At 54.6% G+C, this 14,753-nt stretch overlaps 2 protein-coding genes across 2 annotated transcripts in view; both read right to left on the minus strand.

Moving 5' to 3' along the window:
- Window positions 1-2,110: 2,110 nt before the first annotated feature.
- On the minus strand, window positions 2,111-3,703 carry VOLCADRAFT_94433 (uncharacterized protein; the record flags this gene model as incomplete). The annotated part of the gene is made up of 3 exons (XM_002953658.1): window positions 2,111-2,497; window positions 2,937-3,216; window positions 3,258-3,703. The coding sequence occupies 3 exons, from the start codon at window positions 3,701-3,703 to the stop codon at window positions 2,111-2,113; spliced, it is 1,113 nt and encodes a 370-aa protein (XP_002953704.1).
- A 1,916-nt stretch (window positions 3,704-5,619) lies between these two features.
- Window positions 5,620-14,753, minus strand: part of VOLCADRAFT_106052 (uncharacterized protein) — a 30,647-nt gene continuing 21,513 nt past the window's right edge. The window contains exons 22-39 of the mRNA XM_002953659.1: window positions 14,199-14,338; window positions 13,797-13,991; window positions 13,135-13,346; window positions 12,605-12,852; window positions 12,036-12,150; window positions 11,584-11,723; window positions 10,713-10,862; window positions 10,215-10,302; window positions 9,802-9,961; window positions 9,386-9,566; window positions 8,900-9,122; window positions 8,604-8,695; window positions 8,237-8,346; window positions 7,698-7,902; window positions 7,375-7,467; window positions 6,816-6,963; window positions 6,389-6,497; window positions 5,620-6,160 (exon numbers count right to left, since the gene is read on the minus strand). Coding sequence (XP_002953705.1) covers window positions 5,848-6,160; window positions 6,389-6,497; window positions 6,816-6,963; window positions 7,375-7,467; window positions 7,698-7,902; window positions 8,237-8,346; window positions 8,604-8,695; window positions 8,900-9,122; window positions 9,386-9,566; window positions 9,802-9,961; window positions 10,215-10,302; window positions 10,713-10,862; window positions 11,584-11,723; window positions 12,036-12,150; window positions 12,605-12,852; window positions 13,135-13,346; window positions 13,797-13,991; window positions 14,199-14,338 — 2,922 coding nt within the window. The 3' untranslated portion in view covers window positions 5,620-5,847. The remainder of the gene's footprint in view (window positions 6,161-6,388; window positions 6,498-6,815; window positions 6,964-7,374; window positions 7,468-7,697; window positions 7,903-8,236; window positions 8,347-8,603; window positions 8,696-8,899; window positions 9,123-9,385; window positions 9,567-9,801; window positions 9,962-10,214; window positions 10,303-10,712; window positions 10,863-11,583; window positions 11,724-12,035; window positions 12,151-12,604; window positions 12,853-13,134; window positions 13,347-13,796; window positions 13,992-14,198; window positions 14,339-14,753) is intronic.

Here is a 14,753-nt window from a genome sequence, read left to right on the forward strand (position 1 = left end):
TAAAATGCTTATTGCTGGTTCGGGCGCATACATGGTCCTGTACCAAGCCATGCCTTTCACTCACTTCCCAACGATCTGTGAATACATGGACTGGCTTAAAGTACCAAACATCACCGGCTTAAGCTCAACGAGGGTCTTTTTGTGAAGCTGAGTGTGTCGGGGTCCTTGAAGAAGGAGGATGCAATGTTGAAGGGGGCAATGGCCAAGTACAAGTCCTCCACTAGGATGCACCTCTACACACACATCATCGATAAGGTCGAGAATATCCTTCACAACCCGCGCTTCAACCGCATGCGGTCGGCTTTGTGAGGATGAATAGCTCGGGGGCGACACTAACTTCATGGCTCAAGAATTTGCTTGGCAACGACCCCTTGTCCCCCCCCCTGTAAAACGATCGGCCAGCAATGTGTACAGAATGTGGAGCCCTGAAATGCTGTCTCTTTTGGCGCCGGAAGGCGCCAAATTATTTTTAGGTTTGTTGACCGAAATTATGCCCTCCCGCAGCCGTAGAAACCGATTTGCCGACCTCTGGTTCGGGGCAGCTTTAACTTTTGCGTGCTAATTGGACGTTTAACAAGGGCCTTGTCTCCGCATGGGCCCCACGTTCTTCGCCGTCCCTCCGCCGTCCGTCAAACCTTTTGCATTTCTATCATTTATTTATATAGAATATGTGATATTGCGAAACAGAACGTGCAAAGCTGACGTCCGGGGTGAGAATTTTTAAAAAGGTCGCTAACAGACTTCCATGTGTAAACACCCTGTTAAGGAGATGCCGACTTTCCATTGTTGTAACAAACGTAACTGTACGGCCGGATTGTGGCACACATTACACTTGTGAGGTCATACTAGGAGCGAAGCCCCTTTAAGACATTCGCACAAGACAGCATGCCTGGATGCTGCGGAACGAAATCGACGCCTGCACGAATGCTATAACGTACAATTGACTTGCTGTATGGCATTATGACGCTCGCGTTTTGTGCTACCACCGTCGTAACTTCACTCTTTAACTACTGCTGTCCAAATGTTGCCTTCGAATTACCAGGAAGTCTTGCAATATTACCCGTATGAGTCTCCTCATTTGCCTCTGTGCATTTGTAAACTAAGCTGTTGTAAACGCAATCACTGTACGGAAGCATTTTTTGTCAAGGCGTATAGCACATGCAGTCAGAGGGTCAAGATGAATTGTTGTGCCTGAATTCCATGGCCAATCTCAGTAACGTCAGAAACAACATGTCGGATCGCGTTCTCGCTTCGCACCAGGGCGCTGAAGATGCCGGCTTTACTTCCTCATAAGGTAAGCTGGCATCGTATTCATGTAAGCTCTAAAGTTTTGGCATAAATTAAATGTTACGCTAAAAGAGGTGCCAGGTTCTTCTTACACCTCCATGTTGAGGATGCCCATTCCCGAACTCGAATTCGCGACATTTACGGACGCATATAGAAGCAATGCCCTCCAATGCTGCCACATAAATAACTAATACGGGATGGCCGTGAACCTTAGACACATTTAGTCAAGCCCCCTCCCGCCCCTTCCAAGCATCGTTTTCAAACCCCTTTCCGTGTGGAGAGGAAAAGACTTCCTTCTGAGTGCGCATACGATCGCCCTAGACGGGACGCGAGTCGCTATCCTCCGTCTCATCAATTACGCAACTGCTCTACGTTTCCGTTTAAGTGCTTGGTCCCTGGAAGTAAATCGTTGTGTAAGTTTAGCAGTAAGCTTGGCATTGGTTTGTTGAACTTTTGCAGTCCATGATAACGTACAGGGCTTCAAGGGATGACTGTTGAGGAAGTGAAACAGCTACTACATGGATAATGTACCCCATGCACTGGCTGATATGCAAGTAGAAGTTGAGCGTTGGCTTGTGTGTTGGGACACGGTCGGAACTGTGCTCTGAGCTATGTGTTATGAGTAATGGGAGAGAAATTATTATTCCGAAACATTGCATGTGCCGCTGTTCGGTTGAAGTAAAATAAAATACCTAATTTTAATGGTCTTGCGCCCCTTTTCGACAGTTTTTCTGTCTTTCTTTCCTTCAATTTTTGCTTACTCATCGCGGTGGTCCCACGAGCCTCCCGGATCGTCCGGGCCAAACGAGCCCAGGCTTGTACGTTACGTCACTAAGATACAGTCCCCATTCCCGTGCTGTGCTCCTTGCCGTTGCTGCGGCGCGTCCCCGCCTTCATACAACATCAGCTTCAACTTGCACCTGTGCGAGCGCTTTTCTCCAGCTACAGCTGTCGCACTACCATGTGCGGCGCATGCCAAGCAAACCAAGCTGGTCCCAGTGTCGATGGAGCCGCAGCCAGCGCTTTGTCTGTCTCTTGCCACATGCTCGCAGCTCCGCCACCACAAGGTGCTCAGCCGGTGGCCGCCATGACCAGCAGCTGCAGCACTGACGGCGATGGCAACGGCTGCTGTGACAGCATCACCAGCATAAGCGCATGCTGTGGGGAACTGGGCAGTTTGAATCCCGCTAATGCAGTGACGGCGGAGGAGCTGGAGTTGGTACGGCGGGAGCGGGATGATGCATTAGCGATGGTGCAGGAACTGGCTGCCCGTGCTGCGTGTAGGTTTTGAAACGGGGGTCAGTTAGAACAAGGGAGGGACAGGACAGGAGGGAGCAGGGTGGGGAAGCGCCAAGCAGTGGAAAGATCCCAAAATATACAAGGATAAATAATCCTATGGTCGTGCTGACGTGGTCCAAGTTTACAACTTAGCGTTCCATTTAGCTTTGACCTTGGTCATTTAAGCCTGAAACCTCCCAAGGCCGCAGACGTCGCTAGCCGACCATAATCTCGGAAGTGGTTTGCACCATAGGCTTGACCGCAGGGCCCTTAGCACACAAGGCCGCTGAACCACGGACCCTCCACATACGCCCGAACCCACGAACATGTCCGAATTAGAGCTTCCATGTCGTGGAGATCTTTCCACTCACTTCGCGTGCCAGCGTATACAAGAAAACGTACACGCCAGGCCTGAAGGGAACACCTGAATCGGTTATGAGCGTGTCGCCTGCTAGTTGGCAATTTTGAATTTGTGCGACATCCTGCATAGCTCCACTTTCGGACCAAAACGTCTTCGTTTCCCCTCGCCTCCCTTTCCAGCCCTGCTCGTCGCGCTGGATGAGCGCTGTGCGGAGCTTTCGCATATGTGCCTCCAGCGCGACACGTTGCGACGCCAGCTGGACACGAATCGTGCAGCCCTGGTGCAATGTGCTAGGTTGTTGGCAATGGGCCGCCTGCAAGATTGCGTGCACCTGGCGCTGGCTGTAGCGGGTGTTGGCGTGTACCCGTACCCGCCGGGTGGCGCCGGTGAAGGAGCCGCCGCTGCTTCCACCGCGGCCGCGGCAGCGGCAGCTGGTGTGCCTGCAGAACTGCTACGATAACCCCGTGGCGGGCAGGCCGCTGGTTTGCGGGCCTCTGGCGGCAAAGCCCCGCACGCCATGAACTCTGTGTAGTCATCCTTGAAAGCAGAGTGGAAATGGCTGTAAATGGAGTCTGCCGACATCCACAGATATGTGCACGCCGCGGAACATGCGCCGGGCGGGTACTGGTGTTGGTAAGATGACAGGAGTGTCCAGCTTCGCACTACAGCATGGCCATCCATTACCAGCGGACGGAGAAGCGCGGGCAGGTGGGTGATTCCCGCGGCTGCAGTGGCTTTCCACCGGTTACGGACACCTAGCAAACTTCGAGTGTCCATTCGGGACAAGAAGGGATGCATGTGCACTCTGCCTGTATTAATAAGAGTCCTCTGCTCGTGCAGCCCGTACCCAATGTTAATCAATGGCTCCAGCGGTTAGCACTCCCGGCAGCGAGTTATCTCCAGTTCGTATAAGGGGATATGGGAGGTGATGTCGTCTCAGTTAAACGATTTGGAAACGACTTGTCGGCATGCAAGTGCAATTTCTTTGCTGGGCTTGGCAAGGAAACGCGCTTGCGGTAACTGGGGGACAGTGTTTATCGGTTGGGAGTTTTGGGTTCGGGTTCCATTGGTTCAGGTCGCTGACAATTTGGTGTGGCTAGAAATGCAATTTGCAAGCCGCCGTTGTGCGGTCACAAGCCGATCATGCTGCACCCTCCGACCGAGTTTCCATTCTCGTTTCCATTCTCGGACTGATCAATTTTTGTGCCGCTGATGAGCCGTTCGTCAAGAGGTCCTGCAGTCTTCGTGGCCGGGAGCCCATGGGTACCCTGTCCAAAAACGTCTCATCGGCGGCATACGTACAGAAGCACTGGGGGCTCTGTATCTCTTGCACTCTTGGTGATCTGCAATGAAGCCACTGACACCCTGGCAGAGCGCCACAAATGAAAACCTATTTTTTATTATGTTGTGTCCTCTGATCGGCGCGGGACAGTGCTGATCCGTGTATGTTCTATATCTCTGTCCTTGGGACAACGAAGGCGAGCGTTGTGGCTTGGTTTACTGTGCCAGCCTAACGATCGCGCAGCTTCAATGCGAGACGGCCGTTCCCGCTCTTGGCTTCCTTGTGCTCCAGCCAGGGGGTTTCACTTGCATGTGGAACCAAGGTCTTAATTAGATGCATTTCTTGATTCCGTGGTGCACCGGCCATGGGGCCAGGCGACGCCGAGAGACGATAGATGTTGCGACGCCAATTTCCAGGTTTTAGCAATGTGTAGGAAGAAATGGTGAATATAGTAATGCTTGAAAGGACGCTCCATGGTGGAAGCGGTATGCTGACAGGACTTTGACCAGTTGAAGCCCGCTCGTCTATCTCGATCCCGCTTGTTTTATTCACGGACGGCAGGAGGCCTGTTAAGATTTCGTATGACCATTGCCTTCGTTGCATTGGAAGGGTGGGGTGAGAGGTATGGATTGGACTGGATTGGAAGCCTTCGAACGCCATGGACTATGGAACTCGTTCATTTGCGTGACCGGAGATTATGGAAGGAGTCGCATGCGACCCTACTGAAGCATGATGTCCTTATGTCCCAAGCAGAGACTTTCGGTATTCCGTGGTAATCCGCTGGCAACTCTACAAGCGTTGGATGTTCAATGGCTGCAAAGACGTTGGATATGCGGGCCGGATGCATTCGTACCAGTTGTTCGTACAGCTATCGTCATTACTTGCCCGTGGCGCCCGTCATTTTGCTCCTTAACTAACTTGATGTCTAGGGATGGACCTGAACGAACGGGCACAGCTTCTCCCTCTTGTGGTTAAGAGCTCACATCGGTCACATGGCAAAAGTTTGCGAGAATGTGCATATCGACCTGCCTAAAGTTGCAGCCGCCGCCCCTTCAGTTTGCATGTCGGACGACGTAGTTTGTATCTTTGATTTCACATGAAGCAGCAGTGTTGTAGCCACCGCGCGATTATCGAGAGTCCCGCATTCCCGTTTCGGATTTACACGTGTCAGGCCACTTTTCCGGTAGCTTGTGTATTTACAACGTTTTATTTTCTTACCGTGCACGGCTCATTGGCGCCGTGCTCAACTGGCGCAGTGCTCACGGTGACACGCAGCACAAGGCTCAATTGCGTTTGAGCATATTTTTAAAGGATTTTTAAAGGGTTTTGAAAGGATTTCGAACAACGCAATCAAAATTGTTTATCATTTATCCTTGTAATCCTTGTAAATCACTCCCAATACGCGGCCGCCTCTCAAATCCTCCATCGAGCACTCGTTGCTATGCAAATTCGCAAAATCGCATGAGTTGCGTAGCATGTCCATAGCGGGTGCCTAGCACAGTTTATCGGGAGATATTCCAGGGCCAGCTAAACCGTCCATGTGCCACCCGATGCATCCGTTATCCAGTCCTGACGAGCTGCAAGACTACACGCTACCTGCCTCCACAAGGTTGCACAGTGTTATCAATAACCCCACCCCTCAGCGGTTGCTGTTTTGCAGCGTGGAAGCCCCCGTCCGTGCCCTGCCCTGTGCCGTGCCAGCTTTGGCACCGGCTCCAGCTGCAGCCTGGCGGCCTGTATCCGTGATAGTGCGGGTAACCGTTGAGACACCCTCCACGAATTTGGTGCGGAAGAGCACGTTTGCGTTGGAAAACATGCCTTCCTTGAGCGATACCACGATAAACTGGCTCTCAGGGAAGTTCTCCCGGATCATGCGGCCAATGTTCTGCGTATGGTTGAGGTCTAGTGCAGCGTCCACCTCGTCCAGGATGTAGATCGGCGCCGGCTTAAACCTTCGTGTGGAATCATACCGGGAACAGGGTTGCAAGGTGACAAGGTGAGGCGGAGTACGGGGTGAAGAGGATGGTCGAGGTAGTGAATGAATCAGGACATACTATGGTGATGGTGAGGAGATCAGCTGCTACGCTAGCTGGCAAAAAAGGGTAAAAAGATCAGCCGCGGCAGCGATCCCCCCGTAACACAATAGGGAGCCGACACCCTCCACACCCCGCATAGCCTACCTGCATAGAGCCAGGATGAGTGATAACGCCAGCAGCGACCGTTGGCCCCCGGACAGCTCTGTCAGCGACTCCTTCCAAACGCTGCCGAATGCAACACGCACCTCCAGTCCTACACGGCGAGGGAATGAATAACGTGCGCACGTACAGGTCTCGACGAAAAGATGTCAGAAGAATGCTGAATGAGTGCCGCATGCACCATTGGGATTGGAGGGGTCATGCTTGCGACAGGCCTGGCGTGTTCCCAAATGTGGAGACAAGTGCATCGGTAGTCAGTCTTATGCTGTCCTGCTTCGGCCCATGCACCGAAGATCTTCAAGTCCGTTGTTACAGAATTCAGTCATCACTGTACATGCTTGCTTGCGTCATCTTAGTGTTGTGTGGGCCCAGACCGAAGAGCCTTCACCGTTCGGCTGTCACCAATGCGCACCGTCTAGGTAGGTGCCCCCTTCCGGCGGCTCCAGCTTGGCAGAGGTCCCAGGTAACAGTGTAGAAAAGATTTGGCCAAACCAGGTGTTTACGCGCGTCCAAACGTCTTGTAGGGCTGTGCGACTCTGCCCGTCCAGCTCCTCTATGACCTGTGTGTACCATGCGGCACCAAAGGGGACCAGCATTGGAGTGGTGGAGCGCAGCTTCCATAGCACGACGTGGGAGGACGAGAGCTTGCGGCGTGGCAGGCAGCTACCAACTCTTGAACGGATGTCACAGCAGAATGTGATCACTGGGATAAACTGATAAAGCACTTAGCATTTGACCGTTACAAGCCCCTTCGATATAAGAACTAAGGACACATATGCTTCCGCCACACCCTCACCCTGGGCCCCACCTACGCGCACAGGGAGCTCAAAACGACAAACGCCTCACGCCTTCGCATTGACAGCTGGTTACTTGCTAAAGTGAGGCGTCACAGTATCAGCGGAACTCCAGTCCCACCCTCGGTCAAGGGGTCCACATAAACCCATCAGGGGCCCGTGTCCCCAGGAACACACCTGCTCCAGCTTCGTCTTATCACTCTCCACCACTTGGCGCTTGCTGACAAGGGCCTCGTAGTCCTCCTCGTTCTTCTGAAGCTTAGATACCACCTGGACCGCGGTTGGATGACCGAGTGCAACGGACAGAAGTCAGCCCCATGAAAGCTCAACTTCCCACACGCCCCCGTCAATAAGCCTGCCCTCGCAACCCTCGTTAACATCATTTTCACCAAGACAAACCCACAACATCTGTTTTGCCTGGAGTCGCCTTGTTGGTGCTGTAGCACGGATAGCATAGGAAACGTGCTGATGTAAGTCCCTAATTCGATTGGCCGGCTCACCGATGCCTGGACCTTGCCCTGCAGGGCCTCACAGCGCTCCCTCAGCTGCTCGAACTCCTTGCGCGTCGCCCCGATGTCCACACCATCAAACTTGTAGTCACCCGTCCCGAAGTGCCGCTTCGCCGTAGCGATCCAGGGGTACTCTGCCTCCATGCGCGCGATCCAGTCTTTCGACTTGGCTATCGTGTCCTGCTTCATCTTGATCCTGTGGATGAGCGGTTGGACGGAGAGTCCCTTAGTATAGGCGTCATGACTATAATTGGTCAAGGTGCCCGGTTGGTAGAGGATCTTAAAAAATGAATAAAGTCAAGAGTTTCCCCCGGCGGTCGATGATGCGTTGCGTTATGCCCACGTCGTGCGTCTCCAGCAGTATACTCACGGCCGGTTCTAATTCTTCTTGGCTTCATCAAAGTACGTCCACCGGTTGAATTTGTCATGAGGTGCCTTCCCGCCGCCGTATCCAGCCCAAAGGTCAAAGCCTAAGGCCCCTGAGACCGGATCCCATGTCCTACAGGCCTAAGTCCCTGCGGCCAACATACTTTGCATCGAGCTTTTTCATCTCCTGGTCGCACTCGGCCATCTTCTTAGCCATCGCGTCCCGGCTTGTTTCGAGGGCCTTGATTTCGCCATCACACTCGGACAGGCGGGCCTGCGTGGCCACAGTACGATAGGGCACCGCGCACAGTGCTGTGGAAACCAACATAACAGGTTTGCAACCTTCCGGTCACCTCAGTCCCTGCCCACGTCTACAATGCCCCTTGCCGAAAACCAAAACACTTCCTCAACTTCGTAAAAGAGCGTGACATTTATTATCCAAAGTGGTGTGTGCTCAAGGCCGAAGCTAAGTTAAGCGTCCCGTAGCAGTGGCTTGGGATGCGCTTTCTGTCCCGTTTGGTCAGCCCTTACCTGCATGCCCGCAAGCCGGCTGGCGGCTGCCGTGGCGGCCTCGTTGGCGGCAGCTACCTCCTGCGAGAGCTTCTCCACCTCCGCCTCGGCACCTGCCGGGCATGGATACGGGCTAAAGAAACTAAGCGAGAGGGTGGAGCCAAGTTGTAACGTGGCAAATAAATATACGCTACGGGGCTGCGGATAATAACTGTCTCTTTGGACCAGAAAATGGAAACAACAAATGCTTTTCTGGCCCAATGCCAATACAGCTGACAGGTCAGACAGCGCTCATAAGTGGACGAGGTGAAGCCTACCAGTGATTGACTGCTGCGCTGCTTCGATTTGCTTTTTCAGCGACTCCGCTTCGCCACCGGCTGCCTCCCTCTCCGCCTGTGCTCCTGCCAACGCAACTTCAGCCGCACGTAAGGCTTTCCGGGCTGCCTCGGCAGCGGACTTCGCCTTCTTGAGCTTATCCTGTGCAGCCTTGATGCGAGTCCCCCTGTCCTTGTCGAAGTTGCGAATCTCATGCTCCAAGGCCTGTGCGTGTGCAGTTCTCGGACTCGGTAATTCAACACTAAGAGCATTAACAAGCGTGTACCCCTCGCCCTCCACGCCACATCCGGCGAACAGCACCATGATCTGACAGATATAGTGCTGTCTTGGTGCTGATCAATTCTAGGTGCTACACTGAACAGCTATGGGCGGCATTCCGCAACCCCGCACACAGCTCCTCATTTGCCGACAGCTTAGGCAACACGCGCCAACGCGGCTTTGCAGAGGCCCACAAACAGTCGTCCCACCTTGGCTTTCTCGACCAATTCTTTCTTGCGCTTTTCGGCCGCCGCACCGGCCTCCCTCGCTGCCGCTAACTGCGCCTCCGTGGCGTCCGCCGCCGCCACCAGCTGCGCCGCCTCGCTACCGGCCACGCGTTGCTGTGCCAGGCTCAGGCTGTGCTGCGCTAATTCAAGCTCTCTGGTGTATCTGTGCGGTTGGTCAGGGAAAGCACAAGCCATATTACCTTGCACAGCATGTCGCTAGAATCCAGCCCAAGATTGATCGCAACTAGAGCGTCAAGCAAGACGCTGTGCTACCTGACTACAATCAGCGGATAAAATGTAAAGGTGTAAACACCTCTGCGCCCCTGCCCCGTGCCTTGCAGGTTTGCCAGTCGCTGCAAAAAGGGACGACCGCATGATGCCGTTAGCAATATCCGTACTTTGCATAATCGCGTGCAGCGGCCTCCATCGCCCCTAGCTGCCGATCGACCTCTGCCAGCTCTGCCATTTGCTGCGCCAGATCGGCCTGTGCTGCGCGCAGCTCCTCCAGCTTGGCCAGCAGGCAGAGCCGGTTGCCGCGGCTGCCGCCCGTTAGCGTGCCTGTGATAGGGATGCCTCTGCGTTTTACTAATGCGAGAATTGCTATCATAGATAGGCTTCTGGCGAGGCTGGGATAGTTGGGTTTCTGGCGAGTCAAGGCCAAGATAGCAAATGCGCTCACCCTCTAGCAATGCAGGTACGGAAAGGAACAAGCAGGCCCAGGTGCGAGGGAGGGCTCCAGCGCCAGCCCTTCGCCCGTAAATGCGCTAATCATGGGAAAGTGGCTCGTCAAACGGGACCCCGTCCAACCCACCTGCGGGATTGAAGTCGTCACCCTCCAACGACACACAACGCATGTTGACCTCACGGCTGAAGGCTAAACGCTTAGCTGTGCCGCCGTCCTGGTGACAAGAACCATACCCAAAGAAGGACGGGTCACGGACCACCACGGGTGACAGAAAGTTCAGGCGTCAACCCGCGCAAGACGTGCTTTGGCATCATAGGAACAAATTTGGGGGGCCCCAGGCAACGTCATTAATAATTATAGCATGGTGAAGCGGGTAGCACTGCTTGCTCCCTTGACGGCAGCAAAAAGACGACGCTTGCGAAAATTAAAATGTCGGTTAGGTGGGCACATGGTTTCGCTGTGGACCAGTGTAATGAATCCTGTTACAGTGGGTCCAGACAATTGCCATCGCTACCGAGAGATTGGGCCCCAGCATGTAGGCACGTCCTGAATTCTCCAGTCTGCAAGCCTATCGCCAGCCAAAGCGGTTAAAGCACAAGAACATTGCTCAGTGCAGTCCCGCACCTGGCAGATGAAAACATTGCCAAACGCGTAGTGTACGGCCGGTGCCACGCGCTGGTCGTACTGGAGGAAGTCCACGGCAGGTCGCGCCTTGCCGCCGCCGAGGCGCTGAGCGGCCTCAAGAACGGCCGGTGGCATGTGCGGGTAAGCCACCTGCATGGCGTCGAGGAACACGAGCGCTCACGCAATGAGTAGCACCAAGGCGTTGCAGCGACAAGGAGTGCGGCAAAGCCTGCATTAGGCCTAACGCTTAGTACGCCTATGCACTAGGCCTATCGCCTGGTATGGGTCCGCAACCCGTGTAACGATGCGGCTATCATGCACCGCAGGTAGGAAGGTAGGATACAACTCACGACAACCGGATCCTAAGAGGCGCAAGGACTTCCGAGTGCTTCCTAGGATTTCTAGCACGCTGAATTCTCAATCCGTTCTCGAGTCACACCAGACAGGCGGCGCCCAGTCACAACATGAAGCAGGGATTCACTCATGGTCTTGCCTTATTTAGCGGGATGAGCGTTGTGCGCCGCTTTAGCTGGCCTCGCTGCAGTAGCTCCTTGGCCGTCAAGTCATCGTCCACCACCACCTGCGACATGCGGAAATTTGAGGTTGGCAGCTTTACGATAGCTGTCCTCATCTTTTATATCAGATCGCCTAGGTCTGAAACAGATGGAAAAGCACCGCATGCAGTGCACAGCACCACGTTTACTGCACGAGACTTGGATCTAGTCCCCTACGAACCGGGGTTGTCGCTACGGACGCAGCCCTTCAGGAGCCCGCAATGCGTAATCCATAACTGCTAGAAGACCGACACTGAAGCAACGGCTGATCGGAAGCAACAGTGCAAATTTCCTCCCCACGCAGCCCCGGGGCCCACCTGGTGGAGCTTTCCGCCAGCCGCGACCTCAAGCGCCAGCGCGGCGGCGGGGTCCTTGACGCGCACCAGCGTGGCCACGGGCCCATGCACCTTGCGTGCATCGAAGCTGCGGCTTGGCGGCGTGTAGTCGAACCGAATGCCTGAGGACATTGGCAGCCCACGCAGCTTAGCACACACAGCTTAGCTTGCGACCGGCCATGGGCCAGTTAGCTTCTTTCATGGCAAGGCATGCGTGAAGGCTGCGCTGCTAGCCATTAGTTGCACGCGGGCCTTGCCAGAGCTGCTGTAGAGCCATCAGGGCAATAGCGCGGATATCAAAAGCCCAACAGGCTTGGCAAGCCATGTAGTGAGGCTGCAAAAAGCAGCATTTCCCAACGCCTCAAAACGTTCAAGGGGTACTAAGTAGCAGTGCGCCATTCGCAGATATGCCCCAGTACAGTGCTCACACGCACCTGACACATCACCTTCCAGCCCTTTGACCAAGTCCCGGTTGCGCTGGACAGCCCCGCGGGACGCATCCCGGCGCGCCTCCAGTGCCTTCATGGCAGCCTCGTCAAATGACAAGCCCTACACGGATTTCAGTGCATATGGATGACCTGGGTTGCCTGAGTCGTAACCACCTCTTATCTTGCAAAGCTGACGGCAAGGCGGCAACACCTTGCACTACCGCATTCTTGTCGGGTATCCCTACAAACACACTGTTCGGAGCGCGGGGTGGGCGCCTGGGAAACTGGGATGGAAGCACGATGTCGCAGCAAAAACCACTTTCGACCTCAAGGCGGCCCCACGAACGAAAACTATGCTTAGCCGATGGAATCTATGTTATGGATTCAAGTTCATCCCTGTCCAGCCGATAGCCGCTTGCATTGGGGATACGCCCATTTCCTAAACGCCTAAAATCCAAACCCTCGACCTTAATCTCCTTCACTGCAGAAATCCCTCAGGCCAGCGCCCACTCGTCAGCCAGCCATGTCATTTGTTCTTTCACGCGGCGACTCACTTGCCATAAGGCATGCCTCACCTGGAGCCGCGCATTGCACTCGTCAACCTTCGCCTTGTGCCGCTCCAGCTCTTTGGCTAGGCCGGCGCCCTCCTTTTCCCTGGCGGCTGCTGCCTTGCGCTGTTCCGAAAGCTGCTTGGTGAGATGCTTCACTGCCAGGTCCGCCTCCGTCGCCTCCGCTTCGGCCGCTGTCTGCTGCACCTGCGCGTCAGCCAAACGCTCCTGAAGCGAGCGGTTGGACTCATCGCGACCGTCGCCCGCCTCGGCACCTGCGGGGGACGCATGCCAGGCGCGATGGCGATGATCATCACGAACCCCATGCCTCCAACGATAAGACATCAAAACACGCCATAATGCAGGACCCGCAAGGCTCTTCAAGCAGGACTGCATACCAAGTATCCTATCACAGGATCGACAAGTTGCATGCCATGTCCAATATCAGGAGTATTTTACAAATGCAATTGCCATGTCCGTGGACTCCGCCACGTGCGCGCCTCTCCCATTCCCATCGGGCAATAAGGTGGGATCATCCCCAACGCAACAGTACTGACCCGCCAACTCCCGTGTCGCCGCTTCTACCGCCTTTTCGGCGGCCTCCAGGTTGGCTCTGGCCTCATCCCGGCGCTTCTCCGCAGCTGCAACCGCACCGTCCAAGTCCTGGGCTGTGAGCTCTGCCGCCTGCGCCTGCAGCTGCTTCAGGGCCGCTTGATCTGCCTTGAGCGCATCCTTCTTATGCTTGAGAGCAGTGGTGCTTCCCGACAATCTGCGCACCATAGCGAACCGCAAGAAACACAAAACAATTCACCATTACCTTACGGTTACCGATTGCGCACATGCGGTCGCCTGGAGACGTATGCTTACCCTACGCTAAGAAGCGCGATCTCTATCTTGCCCGTGTGCGACACACAGTACGGTTCCTGAGCTCTTAAAGCGGCATCTGCGGACTCCTAATCCGTCTCCACCGCAACTTACACGGCATCCATAGCTTTTAAGCTCTGCATGTTCCTGGCCTTCCTGGCAAAACGTTCTCGTCGTCTGTTCTGCTGTCTTCCCCTTGCCACAGCCCAGCACGTTGTTCAACCACATTTCGCGTGGTTACACTACACAAGATGAGTCAATGTGTTCACGCCAGGCTACAGACAAGAGTCCTCTGACTCGTTTGGGCGCTGTGCCGAACATATGCCACTACATTATGCAGCAACTCATACCCTACTTGAGCTGCAGTCCGTCCACGGTCTTCTTCAGCTCGCGCATTTCCCCGCCCATTTTAATCTCCTTCTCGGTAGCGAGGTCGCGGGCCTGCGCTACCAGGTCATTATAGTCCTGCTGGCGCTCGTCCTGCTCCTTCCCCTTTGCCGCCATCGCCTCCTCCATAGCCGCGATCTCATCGTCACCCGTCGCGATAGTGCTGAAAGGGGCATACGCAAGCCGCCACGAGCTGTTATCAACAAAGAGCTATTCAGCCGAAATGTGATTATGACAGTCGAAAAACAAACTGGAAGGCCTTGGGGATGATGTCCTCGCATTGTGCGAACCCGCACGCCTGCTGGGACAGTACAGCGCATCCAAACCCTGACCGCAAAGCATTTCAACAGTCCGTTGAATGTGTACTCACCGCGTGCAAGACACGTGATCGTATGCAAGGCAAAACCTCAGCAAGCGGTCTCGCGCCGACTGGAGTGAGGTGTATTCGTTGTACGATTCGCACTTCTTCCGGAGGTCCAGCAGCGATGGTTCGAGTTGCGTTTTAAGCAGCTGCCGGTCACGGTGCCAGGGAGGTAGTTATTGGAAAGAATGCGTAGCGGGGTGAAGATAAAGGCCAAGGACAATGAGACCACGTAATCAAAATGCAGGTTTTCGTTGGAACGAGACCTTCCTAGGCGACGGCTCTTTACGAGCAGCACGATGTACATATGCCACTGCACCATGACAATAAAAGACGCCAGGCCAGGTACTCGCCATTGTGGCCTTGACGTTAAGGATTTGCCAGAGCCGCATCAAAGCCGATGGCAAAAGGGCCGTATGGCGCATCAAGCCAGCTGTCGTATGTATGAAAGACGTTTCCAGGAAGGCGAATGCGTTGCCGCGGGTAACTTGGTTTGCCCTGCTACAGAAAGCAACCCCCTTTTTCCCATGCCAGAGCCTGTTGCGGAGCGCGGGGTCGAAGTTG

This window comes from Volvox carteri (assembly GCF_000143455.1).
Source record: "Volvox carteri f. nagariensis unplaced genomic scaffold VOLCAscaffold_37, whole genome shotgun sequence".
NCBI classification, from domain to species: domain Eukaryota; kingdom Viridiplantae; phylum Chlorophyta; class Chlorophyceae; order Chlamydomonadales; family Volvocaceae; genus Volvox; species Volvox carteri.